At 38.8% G+C, this 18,346-nt stretch overlaps 2 protein-coding genes across 2 annotated transcripts in view; one reads left to right on the top strand and one right to left on the bottom strand.

Annotated features, from left to right (window-relative positions):
* CNST (consortin, connexin sorting protein) overlaps nucleotides 1-6,003 on the bottom strand; it is a 54,253-nt gene extending 48,250 nt beyond the window's left edge. Inside the window, exons 1-2 of the mRNA XM_084284257.1 lie at nucleotides 5,885-6,003; nucleotides 4,689-4,791 (exon numbers count right to left, since the gene is read on the bottom strand). The gene's annotated coding sequence lies outside the window, so the exon portion shown is untranslated. The remainder of the gene's footprint in view (nucleotides 1-4,688; nucleotides 4,792-5,884) is intronic.
* A 170-nt stretch (nucleotides 6,004-6,173) lies between these two features.
* On the top strand, nucleotides 6,174-16,875 carry TFB2M (transcription factor B2, mitochondrial; the record flags this gene model as incomplete). Its single annotated transcript, XM_084284596.1, has 8 exons — nucleotides 6,174-6,462; nucleotides 6,970-7,058; nucleotides 7,963-8,116; nucleotides 8,425-8,573; nucleotides 9,948-10,037; nucleotides 11,116-11,178; nucleotides 11,906-12,057; nucleotides 13,502-16,875. The coding sequence occupies 8 exons, from the start codon at nucleotides 6,174-6,176 to the stop codon at nucleotides 13,686-13,688; spliced, it is 1,173 nt and encodes a 390-aa protein (XP_084140722.1). The 3' UTR covers nucleotides 13,689-16,875.
* Nucleotides 16,876-18,346: the final 1,471 nt, after the last annotated feature.

Below are 18,346 nucleotides of genomic sequence, written 5' to 3'. Positions count from 1 at the left end.
TTAATTAGGTCCTAAATCACATCAAGGCCAGAAACAACCACAAACAGAATGGAAAACTTGTCCATAAAATCTGTGAAACAAGTCTTGTCTGCGAGTGTTACATGCTTGTGGCTTCTTTGTTATCAAACCTGCAGGCCCAACTGAAGGCTAATTAAGATCAGAGCTAATTGTAAGATCTTCAATAACTCTCGTCATTAGAAGCTAAGAACACCCAGCAGCTCTAACAAACTGTTGCATCAGTCTGTTTTCTATTTGAGAGAGGAAGGATGGTTCAGCTGCCGCATAGTTCAGCATCAGATAGGAGCGAGTGAGATTGAACCCTTTCTTTGCTCTGAACCTCCCACATGAGCTGGTCACACTCCTACATTCTCTTTAATGCATTTCTGAACTGGAAATTACTGATTTATTTTGCAGGGGTATAACAAAGATTAATACATTTAAAAGATTGTAAAGTAGGTATTTTAGTAAAGGGCATAAGTATGGTAAAGAGATACAAAACACACATTTAACACTCAGATTTCTTGCCCTTAAATGCACACATGAGAACTTGACCACGTATTAACTTGAAGCATATGTTAAACAAATCATAGCCCCCCAAAATCACTTGCTGGTGTAACTTGATTGAAATTAATGAAGCTGCAACCACCTAGCTCAGTGATGAATTTAGCCTTGATGGCTGCTTGGGTCCTCCCCTTTCCAAGGGGAAGTTATTAAGTTAACTCAATTCAGCTCTAATTGTGTAAATAGTTGCTGGCTATATGAGCCATCTCTAATAATTTGCACATGCTTTTGATTAATAGATCTTGGAGAGGTTTTCTGAAACACACAGCTTTCAACTTTTCTATTAGAATTTGGATGCAAGTTTGTAATATATCAATATGTCAACAGTCAGAAATTTGTTTTAAATCACTTTTTCAGAAAATACTAGTTATCAAGACTGTTTTAAGTAGCAGTTTCCATTAAAAACAAAACACACACATGTATTTCCATTAGAAAGTCACAAATGACACAAATATTAATAAAACATAGCGTCAGTACTGTAAGAAGACAAAAACTCATTTCATTTAAAAACCAAACCCAGATAGTTTATATGGTACCATGACAGGAAGAGAGTTACAATTGACAGAGGCATTGTGTGATTGCTATTTCATCCTTGTACTAATGATGTCACGTTTCAGCACTAAAAGATTTTTAATAGTCACTCTTGAGAAAACAGAAATCCAGATATGAAACTTAGCAACTGCCACAACAATGGAGTAAGGGTAATTTTATATGCCAGCAGTAATAAAATCTTGCTGGGATCAAATGTGTAAGCTTTGCAATGTGAATGTCACTTTCTTTTATAAATACACAAATGAAAAGAGATGGCAAAATATTACTGAACAACTTACAAACTTGTAAATTGCAGGACAGGTGTCCTCCAATACGTTTATTTTGATGTAAGTGACTGAAACACAATTAACAAACAAACACCAGAACTGTGATGCCCTTACTTATTAATGTTGGTCTAAAATGATAGACCACCATGCTCTCATTTTAAGACTGGGAGCATATGATTCTAAAATTCTGTGTTTCAGTCAGTAGGACAGAACCCCAAAACCTCCATTACCAATTTCAACATTGTTTCAATGACTTATTCCTCAAGTGAGCTTAAAAATCTTCCTAACAGATGCTGATATTGCAAAGATAAATATCCAGATTATTCATTTACTTATTTATAATCCCAAAGTTATTTTGAATTAATCTCTATTTGCCCAGTAGTATAATATTTAAAAAAAAAAAAAACAAAAAAAACCACACACACACACAAACAAACCATAAAACCTAATCCACAGACAGAGAAAAGCAGTGTTAAAACTCAGATTGCAAGGTTACACATTAGCCATCCAGTTAGGAGAGAGGGCACAGCTTATTGGAACAACCACAGAAAAAAACTTCATGTTCCTAGGCAACTCTATTCCTAACAAAATCAAATGTGTAACCCACCAAAGTTTGTATACAGAAATACTTGACAATAACACCATTCATCCTCTACACTCCCCTTGTAAGTCAGCAATGTATTTTCAAAGACATCACAGTTAAACAGTAAGAAGATAAATAAGTTTAGAAAAAGAATGAAAAAGATGTTAACATGAAAAACCCTTGAGCAAGACTGCATTGCCGGAGTATTCAAAATAGACTTATGAAAACATACACATACACACACAAACAGGGGTGAGTGAATCTGAGAGTGTGCAGAATGTGCTGATGTGTATGTATCAAAATTCAATGAAGAGGAATTCTGAGAGAAGTAAACAGAAGACACGCTTATTGGAATGTTTTACTGCTGTCTACAAAGGTTTTAATAGCACTTTTTTGCATGCGCACAAAAAAATATTTGCAGTACTTTTACTGCTGCTGAAAGATGCCAGATTGATAGCCCTAGGGACTGAGTTTCGCTGTATACACAGACAGATATAGCACAGAGTGAGAAGGTTGTACCCCTGCCAAAACGCTTTACAATACACAGCTTATGCAACAGTCTTCACACCACAGAACCCTTGCTTCTCCTCTGAAAATGTTAAAAAATATTGCTGCTTAGTGTTCATTATAAGGCAAAATAAGATGGGGACACTGCTATTAACATCTGCAGGGCCAGAATTCAAGCCATCAGCTCATTTTAAACGTTTATTTTTGTGCTGAATGGCTCTGTTGTTAGCTGTGAACTTTGCTGCGCTGTTTGACAGGCTGGAAAGTCAAACTGCACCTGGTATGAAAACAGTTTAGTATTAAATAGAATGTTATTACAGCAGAAAAGAATGCAAAGGAAGAGTGGCTTAACAAAGTTTTTTCAAATAAGCTTATGGTCACATACATGAGCATACACCTAGTGCTCAGAAATGACCTCAAAGAACACAGCACTTAATAGCTTCACTTAACTGGTGCTCGCCAGTGATCTGCACATTTGATCTAGGGCATTTTTAAAAGACAATAATTTCTGATTAATAAGGTTTTAAGTGTTGCTAATACTAGGCTGGAAGCTACACTGTCATATGGAGCAGGCAGGCTTCCAAGGAACCTTGGACTACTGCTTTCCTTACTACTAATAGTTTAGCCAAACACCAAAAAAAACCACCAAAACAAAACAACAAATCCCCCAAATCCAAGAGCCTAGCCGTTTTTCACCATCAACAGATTACACATAAAATAGAAATAAGTCAAGGTTTATAGAGCACAATGGGTCTAAATGCAATTTACTGACCTCATTATAAAGAATGATTTTCATTTAGCAGGAAGATTTCTGATACAACCACAGGGTTGTAACTACTCTGCATCTCAAATCAGATTGTGGCACAGGATTAAAAGCTACTTTAGCCCTTGGGACTTCTATTGTGTGCTTATGTGGGCTTGCAACAGAGGGACAGTGTAACAGGGGAATAGGACAAAACAATGAGGCTACTCAATGATTTAAAAAAAAAAAAAAATCTTCCTACAGGAATACTTCCAAACTTTTGATCATATTTTGCCACCTTCTGAGTGTAAACACTTACAGAGCTTTTGAGGAAATCTCTTATCGCTCTTCTTCTTGGTCACCATCCATAGTATTACAACAAGGTTAATGAAATACACTGAATAAAACTCAAGTGCAAACAGTGACTCTGTGACATTCTGCATCTCAGCAAGGCACAGAATGGCTTCTGTCAATTCAACCATACAGCAAGTTACTTCCTTTTCATACTATTGAAGATAACGTATTTAAGGGATTCTTCCACCTTATTTTCTGAACATCAGTTCTATTGCAGGCCTTTCTTTAAAATTAGCACCAGAGGCACTGTTTGGTAACAGGTGAGCTTTTCAATATATGCATAATTTAAGTAAGGAACAATCAACATTGACAGTAGATTTTAAGATCAAATTTTCCAATGATGCAATTGGAAATGCAAATACGATATGGTGAATAAAACACAAAGATAAAGAGTTTCTAAAACAATACTAGCAAACGTGATCTGTATTCTGAGCCAAAGAGGAGCATCTAATGACAAGTATCACCACCAAGACAAGAAAAATTAAGATCTTGAAAATTTCTATTCACGTACCTTTCGTTTATGTGCAAGACAGAAATTCTATTGAATTTGTACAGAAAATGAAGTATGGGCGTACAGTTTCAAAAATGGAGATCAAGATGTATATACTATGACAATTTTCCCCTTCAGAAATGCTTGTTAAAATTTCCTGTTATTAAGTGGATAATACTACAAGACTAACTCTTCAAAATTAATTTAAAAAATAAGCTTTACACGGAACAAAATGAAAAGTAAATGCAAAAGATATTTAGAAATGTTGAGAAGAAAAGCATCCCTTTATTGATCTTCTTAACCCATACAAGCAATGAGCTCTTTCGGTTTAAGCACAGGCTAGAATCCTTCTGATTTCTTCTCTGTTTCAAAAAACAGTAATTAGAAGGAAACAACAACTTCAGAGCACCCAACAAGGAACTTAAATTGCAAAGACATGCCTATACAAGGTAAGACTGTAAGTTCAAATATTTGTTTGTGATAATAGCCGGATTAGAAAATATATGCCATGTGATCAGCTGTTAGCTTATAAATAGCCCCAAGTTGACTGTTCAAACATCCCTGGGATATACACTACTGGATTAAACATTTTTCTGCATTGTAATTTCTAAATGAAAACCATACAAATCTTACCATTTTCCTAAGGTTTCAACATGGATAACAACCAGGTCAGAAAGAGGTAGTCAGGTAGTCCCTTACGCGTGCAAAATTCGGTATATGAATATAGGGTAGGCTCCTTCATTAGGGGGAAAGAAAAATAAATAAATTAGAGAGTCATAAATGTATCCTATAAATAGATAGATCTATATAGATCTAAAGTTCAATGTAGGCAAGTCCTATGCTGAAGTTAAAAAATATAATATGAAAATGCAAATAAAAAACACACCATTTCTAGTGTATGACGAGTGTCAGGGCACAGCTCTGGGTCTTACTTAGCAAGCGTTCTTGAGAATAATCTCAGGTACTCTGAACAGCCCATGCAGTGATGACCCTAAAATCCTGAAAGCTTGAGAATCACAGAATCATCCAGGCTGGGGAAGACCTTCAGGATCATCAAGCCCAGACCTCACCCAACACTACCAAGTTCTGTCACCAAGCCATGTCCCTAAGCACCACATCCACTCCTCTCTTAAATACCTCCAGGGATGGCCACTCCACCACCTCCCTGGGCAGCTTGTTCTGATGCTTGGCCACCTTTTTGGTGAAGACATTCTTCCTGATACCCAACCTAAACTTCCCCTGGCACAACTTGAGACCCTTTCCTTGTGTCTCATCACTTGAGATAAAAGGGACCGACCCCCTCCTCACTGCAAGCTCCTTTCAGGCAGCTGTAGGGTGCAACAAGACCTCCTCTTAGAACAACATTTTCCGAAATTCTTTGCTTATCCTTACAGTTTATGGAATACAAGGCGGTGATATAGCGACTGTGCCTAAGATGTCTGTGGCCACAGCACGGACTTCAGTACGGGATGCTGAATTAGGGCATTACCCAACACCTCACCTAGGAAAACCGAGCTCCTTTTGATGTGCCGAAAGACCTACAAATTACCGAATTAACAGCCTAATTAGCGAGAGAAGGGAAAAAAAAAAAAAAAAAGCTATTAAAAACGCGAAGTCCGGCTTAAAAACGGACCGAGCTCTACCCCAGCACCCTGCCCACCTCCCCTACGGCACGGGGCAGCGAGGGGGAGCCCGGCTCCCTGCCAGCCCCGCTATGGGGGCGCCGCGGCGGTACCGGGGGCAGGGGCAGCGCCCGGTGCCGGCGGGGAGCAGCAGGAGGACGCCTCCTGCTCCTGCTCCTGCCGCCGGGAGCGAGCCCCGGCACTCACCTGGGCTCCGTCGCGGCTCAGGCACCCGCCGAGGGCAGCGGGGAGGCGCGGGGAGGTGCGGGCATGGCGCGGGCACGGCGCGGGGACGCGGCGGGTACCGGGGTGGACGCGGGGGGGGGGGGGCTCGGTGCGCCGGGCGCCGCTGCGGGGCTGGCACCATAGAGAGGGACCTCCAGCCCCGCCGCCGCCAGGGCGGAAGAGCGCTAGAGAGGCGCCGTGCCGAGGCGGAAGTGACGCCGGCCGTTGCTAAGGAGACGGCGCGGCCGGCGCTGGGCAGCGGCGCGGCGCCATGCGGCCGGCGCGGGCCCCGCCGGGCTGCGGCCGGCTCCTGGCGGCGGGGCTGCGGCCGCTGCTGGGCTGCCCGCGGCCGCCGCTGGGCCGGGGGGTCGCGGGGCGGTGGCCGAGCCCCGGGCTGCGGGTGCCGGAGGCGGCGGAGGCGGAGCGGCTGGTGCAGGAGGCCCGGCGGGCGGGCGGGCCGCTCCGCCGCTTCATCGCCTGCCCGCGGCTGGCCCGCACCGTGCAGCGCTGCCTCTGGGCTGCGCGCGGCCCCCAGCCCGTCGTGCTGGAGTGCGGCCCCGGTAAGAAGGCTCCCGGCCCGCCCCGCCCCGCCGCGCCGTGACCTTGCGGGGTCGGCGGGGCCGCCGGCGGTGAGGGGCGCTGGGGTTTGGAGGCGAACTTGGTCGCTGCCACTAACGGCAGGCCGAGGGATTGCGGGCCCTTTAGACAGCTGCCGCTCGTAATTGCTTAATGCTTGTATGCCACTCTCCATGGAGGGTGTTCTACCCGCAGGGGTAATGTGGGTAAGGTTCCAAAGTCTGTTTCATTTGGTAGAAGAAGAAGCAGGGAAGGTATTTGAGATATATCTAATGGTCCTCTGCATCAAACTGTAACACTGTGCTTAGTGCAATTCACTCAGTAATCTAAGGGACACTGTGTAAATTTGTTTTCAAACCGTTGTTTTGAAATAAGTGACATGAGTTACCTCCTGAATGGAAGTGCTATACCCCAACTGTTGCGCTGGAAAAATCACTCAGGGGAAAGTGGTTTTAAAAATATGTATTCCCCCCCCCCCCCCCCCTTTACAGGGCCTGGAATCTTGACGCGGACTCTACTCAATGCAGGTGTTAGAGTGGTAGCTCTAGAAAGTCACTCAGCTTTCCTTCCAAACTTACAGGTACGCTTTTGGTTTGGTAGCATGTTTCTAAAATTTAATTATGAGGGAAATGAGACATTAATTATGAAATACATAATTAACTGTGGGATCAAAAAGGAATTAGCCAGTCATTGTTACTTACAACATCTGAAATAATGCTTAATAATAGTAAGCATTGTTTGGTTTTACGCTGAACAGTCAGCAACAGTCTGACTATTTTATTACCAATTAATTTGACATCTTGAGTACGTGCAAATTCAAGTTCATAGTTTCATATAAAAATTTTTGAGGCTAGTATTAAGCAGAGTCATTGTAATTGTGTATGTTTAGGCAGGAAGTCCACGTGTAGCTTCCAAAAACCTGTAAAGATTCTCTTGGTTATTCTTATTGTCTCATGGTATTAGTTAATCTATTGTCTTGTGGCTGGCTGGCAATATGAAGACCGACAGGTGTTAATTCTTGTGTTCACCTTAACGTTGTGTGCTTTCAGAGGTTGTCAGACAGAGCCTTAGAATCTGCACGGAAGGAAGGTGTTACAGTAAAGCAGAGATTAGGAGCTTAAGACTCTAAACTCTTTCAAAATGTGCATAAAAGGCATGTTTTGTGCCTAAGTTTCTCATTCGCTGTGTATATGAAGAATTTCAGTTGGAAATTACTAAATGTAGTGGTTTGCTCAGTTTAATATGTATTTTTTTATTTTTTTCAAAACACTGCAAAACATACTACTAGTATGGGGAGGGGTTTAAAGCTCCAGCCAAGCAGCACAGAAATGCCTTGCATAATAAAGGAAGTTATTTTTCCTGTCAGTTATAAGACCCAACTCTGAAATCTGACTTTTTCTAGTGCTTGAACAACTTCATGTCTTGGTTGAGTGTTTTGTAAGGCAGTTTACTGCATTCTTCAACTGAAACTTAATTTGGTTCAGTCCTTAGAGAACAGCCTGGATGGACAATTAAAGGTGATTTATGGTGACTTCTTCAGACTGGATCCTTTGGTCACTGGAACAGTGAAACCGCCTGCTGTGTGTTCTGACAAGCTTTTTGAAGCCATGGGTGTAGCAGCAGTTCCTTGGAGAGCAGGTACGCGTATGAGATTGCACACGTTACAAACACATTTGAAGGCTGCATGGGCGGTTTGGAAAAATCTTTGGTAATAGCTCCAAAAAATGGCAATATGAAATCTCAGCTGTTTGCTTATTGTAATAAAGGATTAGTCTAATGCAAACAAGGCTTAGCTTTGAATAAAGCTTGAATTTTATTCATTCTTGAATAAAATGAGCTGACTTTTTTTTTTTATTATTTGTTTGTAAACTAGATGTTAGCATTAATGAGATTTTCCAATACATATTGCAAAATTTTAAAGTTACTTTTGCACACTATTGAAACAGATGTACCTGTGAAAGTTTTTGGAATCTTGCCACAAAAAAAGGAAAGGAACACACTTTGGAGGCTACTTTTTATCCTGTATGAATGCAGTTCCATATTCAGATATGGAAGAGTAGAGCTCAACATCTTTATAAGTGAAAAAGAGTACAAGGTATGTGCAAGAGATTTTGAAGGTAGTAGAGAATAAGTAGTGCTTCACAGTACACCCAAACAGTTATATTGTGGAGTTAGTCTTTTTGCTAGTGATTTTTTTTTTGACAGAATTTTAAAATCTTATAACTTCTGAGGTGCTTAAATTCTGTAACATGCTTTTGCAACAAAATTGGTTCCTAATTGCGGGACAGTGAAGAGGGAATTGACAAGTTCTCTTGAAGAATATTCAGTTGCTAAATAGCATGCTCGGTTTTATGCACTTGTCCACTTGAGCAAGCTTTGCGTGCAGTTCTGGAAAAAAATTGAGACAAAATATGAGTAAAGTACACACCTTTTTATCATAGTTCTGTATGCTGAGGGGCAGAGTAGCTTTCTGGATTACATGCTCCTGATTTGTGCTGTCTCAAACTTTTAGAATTGTACTTTTAGTTCAAGGCTACCTTCCTCTTTTTTTTTTTTTTTTTGCACTAACCTTGAGTTACTCGAGGTAAGGAAAGACTTCCAGGTGCGCCAACACAAGCTGTGTTCTGTCACCCTACTGGAAAAAATTAAAGTCTAAGTATGTTCTCTTGCAAAATGATAGGCTGGATACCACTGGAATGTCTGCTTGTTACATTTTTACTGGCTAGACATTTGAACAAAGAGAGGGCATCATAGTCATTTTAGTGCAGTCAGTGTAATTTTTAATTAACTTTTCTGTGTTTATTGTGAATCCTCTTAAATGAGTATTGTGTACCGAAGTAAAAGTAATTGGGACTCTTTTTTAGTGGGCACTGTTGATTCCTAAATCTATGATAAGTTAAATCTTCATTTTGTGACTTCTTTGCCCTGTTTGCACATAACTGTGGGGGGGTGAGTTTCTTTCTTTTTTTTTTTTTTTGTTTTCTTGCACTAATGTGTAATATTGTAACATCAGGAGGATGACTGGAAGGTGCTTAATGGTCAGGGAGATGGTTGGCTTACTCTGTGTGTTGTACTGGGAATATTCTCTTATTAGTGGGGAAGAACTCAGGCTATGAACTCTGCCCACGTTACAGTTTTAAAACAAAATGTGATCACTCTTTCTCTTCCATGTGAAACTCCTCTCTGCCTTAAAAGGGGCCTGAAAGTGTAAGCCAAAAATTCCTACTCAGTTCAGTTATCCAAATGATCGCTGCAAAACAATACTTAGATTGCCATAATGTCTTCTAATTGCATTTTCTAACAAGCATACTAAAATCACAGAAACTGGGGGTGTAATGTAACTTAGTCTTGGAATTTCAGACTTAACAGGTGGTAAGAAATTCATAGTTAAGTTTATAAGGATTTTCTTAGATAAAGAAGCAGTCTTGTTTTTTTCAACAATGATGTTTCTGCTTTGCCATTTTGTTAGGTATTAACAGCAAAGCCTGGGGAATCGAGGGCTTATCAAGCACTTTCTGTGCTTTGCCAAGTAGGATGTGAAATTCAGCTACTGCATATGGTAAGTTTGTTGTACCAAATGACACGGTCTCATGCTATAAACGTGCATATACAAAAGGGTTTGTACTGGTTATGCTATTGTAATCAAATTGGAAGGTAATTTGATGTTGAAATTAGTGGAGCACTACTGAAAACTCTTGGATATGGACAAGTCTTTTCTGTCTTGCTAGGTGTTGTGTGAGATTTAGGCTGCTCTTCCAGTCTGTCAGAGTCTGCTCTTTTTGTCCTCTGTGTTTTGGCATTGTGTGCTTTCACCTGCCTGAGCAATTTTCAGTAGAAACACTTTTTCAGTTTTGGTGCTTCTACTTGCAAAGCAACCCTACTTCTCACGCTAGTCAAGAATCATCTTGTCAAATGCGCTACGGTTTAGTTTTAAAAAGTTTTTTGAAATTGTTCATTAGCTTCCACTTGCTTTACTCTTTTAAGATTTTGTTTGTTTGTGCCCTATTTTTTCTGGGAGCTTCTTTCATAGTTTAAATGCTATGCTGATCTAAAATCGTAAGTTTCATTATCTGTTGTCCTCCAAATGGCTTGTAACATGAGGTATAGAGAGGACATTTCTAAATATGATGAGGTTGAAGAATACGATGATGCTCAAGGAACAATTATATAGGCATGGCCTGGTCATGCACTGCCTGCATTGCATCTGCTTGTAGCTGCTTCTGGAGTCAAGTTGTTGGGCTTGTGAGACTTCTATTCAAACTCAGTACAGCAGGTCTTATGGTCAGGTGTTTCTTTCCAGTTTTTAGCTTTGGTTCAAATTTTCAATTTGAAACCAATGAGCAGTCCCAGTTATGCATGGTAATATATGCAAAAGCTATTTGATTATAAATAATTTTAGCAGTGCTACTCAGATACTTTGTCAGGAGCATGGCTAAATAGCATTTTCAGTCTTGCCTTTGTGTGTATATTACTTGAATTTTATTTATATATATATATATATATTTCTAATGTATTTACATGGTTTTAAAACAAAGTTTAGAATGGAGTATGGTTTGAATTTGATAGGATTGATGGTAAATGTTTTTCTAAATTCTAACAAAGCACTTCATTTCTGTAATGTTTGCTTCTTCTCATAGGAGCCCTGGTCATCCTTTGTAACTAATTTGAAAAACAAGGGACTGGCAGTTTCAAAGAGCATGGTAAGATCATTTTCTTCTTTCAGAGATGCAGCTAAGCCCCTTTAATTAAAGATTAAAAATAACTTTATAACAGTGTTCACACATGTATCTTTTGGCTGTGAATAGTACATTTTTTTAAATGTTCTAATTAAAACTCATGGGCAGCATGTAGAAGGTGAAGAGGGTGAAGGATTGCTGCAATCTTAGAAACTGAGATAAACTAGTGTCTATATGATGAGAAAAAAATACAGTAAATAAATATCATGAGGACATGTGAACAGGTAAAATCTTATTTAAAATTAATGTCAGGGTCACATCTACCTGCTTGAATACAAAGACTGTTACCATGGTTAACAACATAGTCAGTATGCTGCTGGTTTTGATCAAAGTGGTTGTTCACATGTCCAATGCATATTCTGTGTGCTAGTTAAGTGTTGAAAGTGTGGATCTCAAAGCCTGTATTGTCTATTTCAACTAAGAAAACACAATCTTAAAAAATAAAAATTATGTCATAGTGTATCTGCTTGATTTCCTATTTCCTTTCCTGTTTTAAAAAAAAAAAAGGTAAAGCTATCTTAGTTACATAACAAAATTTTATAGCTTCCGCTTCCAATGTCATTATCTTTTTACCTTCTAAAACTCTAAGAAGTGTTACTGCTGGCCCAGTTGAAATGCTTTCTCTTAGAAAAAGACAGGCAGTGTCTTAAAAATGACTAATTTTCAATGACTTATTTTGTTTTTCTTGCAGTGGCTGCCGAATGACCATTTATGTTTGGTACGACTGACTCCCCAGCGAGATCTATTTTCAGAAGGCTTGAAGCCCACAAATTCAGCTACCTTCATTTTCATGGTGAAGCAGTGTCTTGCTAAACGCAAATCTAGACTTACTGATAGATTAAAGTAAGTATGGAAGTGTTTCAAGTTTTTATACGTTTCCTAAAGACATATAAGGAAAATGCTCAAATACTTTCTCAGAGCAGTATATATTTTAGATGAAATTCAGCATCTTTTTGAGTTACCTATGTGTAGAAAAGAAGACTTCATTTTTTCAGCCCAAGTACAATATTTTGGGTACCTGTACTTCATTCATACAGGATAAAAAGTTGAGGTTTGGCAGGAAGGTAGGCAAGTACGTAAACTTTGGAATTACAGACATTTACTGCACACCTAATGGAGGTGAGCTTGTGTACCTGCAAGAAATTTTTACTCAGTTTAGACATAACAATAAAGTCACCGAGTCTTTGCAGATATAAAAATTAAAAAGCTGCAGAAGTTTTGGATTATAAGAAACATCAAAGCAGTGCTAATGAAAATAGCTGAAGGTTATTGAAGGTTGAGTGGGGATGTCCTCACGTGGCTTTCTGTTACTGCATTCAGAAATTAGACTTCGGACTTATTTACCAATTACGCAGCTCTCTTTAATTACTTATTCCCTTTGATATGACATTGGAGCTACTCACTTGGCAGTACGATCACTAGATTTCTGTTCCCATAAATGTGAAGTGTTTGTACTCTCTGAAGTATTGGCTTCAAGTTGTTGATGAAAATAATTAACATATTTCTCATTTATTGATAGGGGTTAATGGATGCTAATTTCCAGAGAGGAGGTGGGGGGGATGTAAGGAGATGGGACACACACAAAAAGAATCCCGTGCAGAGAGCCTTAATGGATTTCTTTCTTAAAGCTCAGTGGTTTATCTAGTCTTCACTCGATCTTTTAGCCAGGAAGTGGAGCTAACCTTGAAGGCATCTAATGTGCATCTTTTGTATATTTATATCCCCTTTTCTTGTCTGGGAAATAGTTAATGCGTATGCACATTTATAAAAGGCCCAGTTTTCATAGCAGTGATGTGAATGTGGAGACAGTTTATAGATCTGTTTATATATAGAAGAAAATACCTGGGAGGTTTAAACCACGCTACCTCATGCTGTACTCAGTCATCCTCCTGAAGGTGACCTTGGCTTTAATTCCCCAGGAACTGAAGAGCAACCCCCTTTTATGCAGTAATGTCGGTTGCTGACAGCTGGAGTAGGGGTTTGTCTATTGTCTAGGACAGGAATGTCTATTGTTGTGCAGCTGGGGGAGCGAACTGAGGGAGCTAACCCTCTAATGGGGTGGGTTAGGTGGTTTGATATTCTCTGTGTGTGTGCTGGGGGCATTATTTGGTATTTGCATGGCTTCTTAGTAGAAGTTTTTCTGTTTGTAGTATGATTGAAAATAACTTGTGTCATAGGGAGAAATTGTTAACTTGCGGAAGCTGTGAAAGGATGAAATTGACCTTCAGATACTGTTTCTTCACAGGGAGAAATGCTCCATTATGATTTGTTTGTTTGTTTGTTTCAGTTCATGGAGCTTGGACAATAGTGGCCAATTACTGAAAGCACTAGAAATTCCAACAGATGTTGAAACAGGTAATTTGTACCCAGAAGACTACAAGCGTCTTTTTGAGGCTTTGCAAAACTGTAGTGTGTTTACTGAAAGTTGGTTCCACGATGAGGTCTTGGAAAGTATAAGGAACATAAACTTATAAATTGAAAGCTGCTGTCTTTTAGAAGATCATCTTTGCTTCTGGAAGATTACTGTGATAAGAAATGATTTAAATAAAATCGAAGTATTGTTAGGGAGATGACTTCCGGTCCAAATAGGAAAGTAAACTTGGCAAGAAACTAGAGCTCTTCTATACAGCATGGAACTGTGGGATTTACAGTTACTTGGTTACAATTGGATCCCGACTGGATAAAATCTGCATCTTCCCCAGGAGCATGATAGTGACCTGCTGCTTTTGGATGTGCCACCTAAACTGAACTTCTTATTACACTGCTGTATATTTACAATGTTTGAAAAAATAACAGACCAAATAATGATTTGTGTGGTTTGTATTTTAGTGCTCAGTGCTTTGAAAGTTCTTTCAGATTCCCAAAATACACAGGTCTGTACAACCACTGAATCTGTTGTATCATCTGATATATAAACCTTGCAGGCTAAGATATTAATAAATAAAGAGTGGTGGGTTTATGGAAGGCAAGGTAATGACAGCATAATAAAACATCAACTGAATATTTTGTTTAAATAGACTGTTATATCTGTGGTTGGGGGAAAAAAATCAGTTTTTTCTTTTGAAAATTTTAAATGACAAAACACTGGGTGTTCTGTTGTAGTTTACCATATGTAAACACCTATATACGGATGAGCTTTATCTTATTTTAGGTCTGAAATTCAAGTCACCAGAACATTCAGTGTTTTTATAAACAGCTGTGAAAAAGAATCATCTTACCTGTAACCCTTGCAACATAAAATTGTTCAATATGTATGATGTGTATATAAAACCTTATTTTAAAGAGAGATGCTATTAAAATTGTCTTTTCAGTCGTAGTCCTCCATACTCCAACCTGTTTCTCATTCCCCTTGTTGACTTAACATGAAACTGTTCTGTTGTTGTCTGATACTGTTGGCAAGTTCTACTACTGGCTGTGTTTCTTACGTTGTCTCCCCTGGGAGGCTGAGTGAATAAAATACTTTTTCAGGATGTTCTCTTCAGGATTTGGAAAACATTGGCAACTGAAGCGATGCAGTCGGAGGATCTTATTTCATAAGCACATTTGGAGGTATATATATGTGACAAACATTCATCTCTGTATTCCTCCTGCAGTTCCTGCTGCAGAAGAAAAATTGACTTGAAGCAGCCTCAGTTCATTGTTAGCCACCACTGCACTGTTAGCTGTGTGTTTCAACTGTCTTTTTCATGGTGTTATGGTGAAATTACTGGAAAAGCTGAGATTTAATTTGCATTCTGTTTCAGAGCAGCATTGCTCTTCTGGTGTGGATCTTGAAGATTTGAGGTTTTCTTTCTGTTCAGATATCTTAGCTCAGGTAACTTGCATTGTAAATCGACCATGAATGGCAGACTTGCGTTAACAGAAGCAATTCCTTCTCTTCAATTCCAGTGGACGGCAATTGTCTTATCTACATTGAAAAAAGAACTTAAAGTTGCCTGGCCTGATTTTTTTTCTTGAATAAAATAACTTCATCTTACTGCAGCAAGTTATCACATACCAGGGAAACTATTCAATGCATAAAATACAAGATGACCACTATCTACATAATCTTCCTTAACTGCATTGCTAGTAACATTTTTGAACATTAACTTGAAAAAGGAAAATTGCTCACTAGGTTTTATTTTTATTATGTTGTTGTCCAATAACATTTACTGAGCCAATGCAGAGACTTCCAAGGTAACAGTAGGAGTCTGTAAACGTATGGAATATTGTGTAACTGGGGACTTGAAATGAGGAGATGGAACGCTAACAGGAACTTTGCCATTAAGTCTTAAGTGTAAGCAGCATGTTTTACTCCATCACAGATGTGAAATGAAGAGTAAAATAGCTGTTATTACAGAAGTGGTTTTGGTATTGATGGAAAAAGTGAAGAATATTGGTGAACATGACAGAATACAATGGAGTGAAACTGAACTAGGTCAATGGCTTTGGTTCACTGATGCCATGCACTCGGTAGTTTCTGCTGTTGCAGGTTTACACCTTTTGTAGGAAAACAAGGCAAAGTTTCACTGAAAATTTAAATTGTGCATAAAGACTTCTCATGTGTTTTTGTTAAGCTTTATAACAAAGCCTCTACTTCTCATGCTCCTTTCCTTATATAATACTTTGTATTATTTTCACATTTGATAACAAAGCAAGGTCTTTTTCAGTGATTTTGGTCACCAACCTCCCTGACTGTTCCACAGTTTGCAAGTGATATTTTCACTATTGACTTTGTAAGATTTCTGTACTTTTGCTGTTGTATTCTCTTAAAAGTTCAAACTACTTATTTATATTGAGATGTGGTTTAATCCAGCCAGCTAGCCACCACACAGCTGTTTGCTCACCCTTGCCCCCTCCTCAGTGGGATGGGGAAGAGAATAGGAAAAAAAGTGAAAGCTTGTGGGTTGAGATAAAGACAGTTTATCAGGACAGAAAAGAAAGGAAAATAGTAATGCTAATAGTGCTAGTAATAATAGTTTGCACAAAACAAGTGATGCACAATGCAGTTGCTCACCACCCGCTGACCAATGCCCAACCTGTTCCTGGCATATGGTCCAACCCACCCCAGCTAGCCACCCCGTATAATTGCTCAGCATAATGTCAGATGGTATGGAATACCTCTTTGACCAGTTTGGGTCAGCTGTCCTGTTCTGTCCCTTCCCAGCTCCTGCTGCAAGCCCAGCCTGCCTGCTGGCAGGATAGTGTGAGAAGCTGAAATGTCCTTGGCTTAGTGTAAGAACTGCTCTGCAATAATTAAAACATCAGCATGGTATCAACTAAATTCACATCCTAAATCCTAAACACAGTACCATACCAGCTACTAGGTATGGTACTAGGAAAATTAACTCTATGATATGGATAAACTCTGAGCTGTTTTTTTTTCTTAGTGCAGAACAGTGTTCCACCAAAAAGCAGTGTCCTAATTTCACAATCCCCTTCAGTACTCCAGTAGTTTTTATAAGGTGTGGTGGTGGAATGAAGGAAAAAGATGGTGTTGGAGGTTCTGTCAGGAATGACCTGAGGAAGTCTGACATAGTTGTTTGATTTGCAGATTAATTCAGTTTGCATTTGAAATTTGCACTGAAATTTGTTTCACCAGAGTTTGAAGTATGTAATTTATTATCCAGTTATCAAATTAAGTGTCTAAAAAATGTTTATTAAAATAAAAGGAAAATAAGAGCCATTACTAAGTCTTGTGCACGTCGTTGTAAATGACTGCTAGTTGTGAGGGTTTTGGACATTGTGTTCTACTTTAAAATATCTTAGTGGTGCTTTGGAAAAAAAGGGCTTCCCTGACACCAGTGTAGAACTCTGTCTAGATCTGTATTCCACAATACACGCGTTTAACACCCTCTGTGTTACAGACTGCATAATTTAATAATTCTAGAAGCTTAAGGAACAAGAATGTTTGTCATCTTTGCAATACCCTAAGTTCCAGATTTCTGATTTCAGTCACCAGATGGGAGATTTTCAGAAGGCAACTTGATAGATTTCAGATGTATTACCATATAACTCAGAATGACAGGAAAACAGTGTAGCGTTAAAATCATAAACCTATATACTTCTTATTACAGATCAGCAGTGTTTTTTTAAGGAGTCATCAGTAATCATCAGTCGGTGCCTTAAAATTTCAGTCTTAGTAATTCTAATTTGCTGGACTTTTAAAATGATGTTTCCTTCTTCGTTTTGGATACAGTTTATTTGCAAACAGTAAATTACTATGGCTTGCCAATCCAGTTTTTGTTGTGTCAGTGTTATGATTACTAAATAAAAGGTAAATATGCTGATGAGTAGAAAAGTAGGATGTTTTTTCAGAGCCTCTGTTTTCTAAAATGCCTGGCCTGCTACATAGATTTGAAGAAACAAGAAAATACATACCCTTTCTCTGTAATTGATATTATCAGTGCTTTCAAATTTAATTGTATGGAAATGAAATTCTAAAGAGTGATTTCGTGGTGTTTCTGGCTTTTTTTTTTTTTTTTTTAAAAAAAAAAAAACACGCTGCTGTTGTTCAATGATGCAGGCAGTTTATGGTCAGATCCAGAAGAAAACTATGGGTATATATATAGATATACTGTACAAAACAGCATATTTGCCATGTTTCTCAATACATTCATGGAAAAGTGACTCAAAATATCTCCAGTTATTTTTGCTTCATGTCAATGCAAAGATAGGATCTGAAAATAGAAAAACAGTATACAAATGCAGGTTAATATTTATATTTTGATGACCATCCAAAATGCTATACAAACAGAAAACAAAACTGTAGGAGGAAATTCAGTCAACCTTTCACTTAAGACCTCAGAAGAGACCTTCACACTTTGATACAGCAGGGTTTACAGGAACTACTTTCCTATCATGGTGGGATAGCAAAGTTTCCCATTTCTGAAAGTGCATCGCTTTGAGATGCAGTAAGTAATAAAACATATTTTGAAATTCGCCCCAACACTTGAAACTGTTTCACAATTCTATTGTATTTTAAATAGTTCTGTGTTATGACGCTTTGTATCAGATATAAAGGAATTGAATATAAAAATTACATTGGTTGATTGCAAGCTTTTGGGGGAAATTTCTTTCTATGTTTTGCTGTCTTTGAATTTGTCATCTTTAAGTTAAAGGTTGCAACAGACATGCAGTGTTCTTAAGAGAA

The sequence above is a fragment of the Netta rufina genome, assembly GCF_964035555.1.
Source record: "Netta rufina genome assembly, chromosome: 3".
Lineage (NCBI taxonomy): Eukaryota > Metazoa > Chordata > Aves > Anseriformes > Anatidae > Netta > Netta rufina.
Note: the sequence above shows the minus strand (reverse complement) of the source record. Positions and strands in the feature narration are given on the sequence as shown.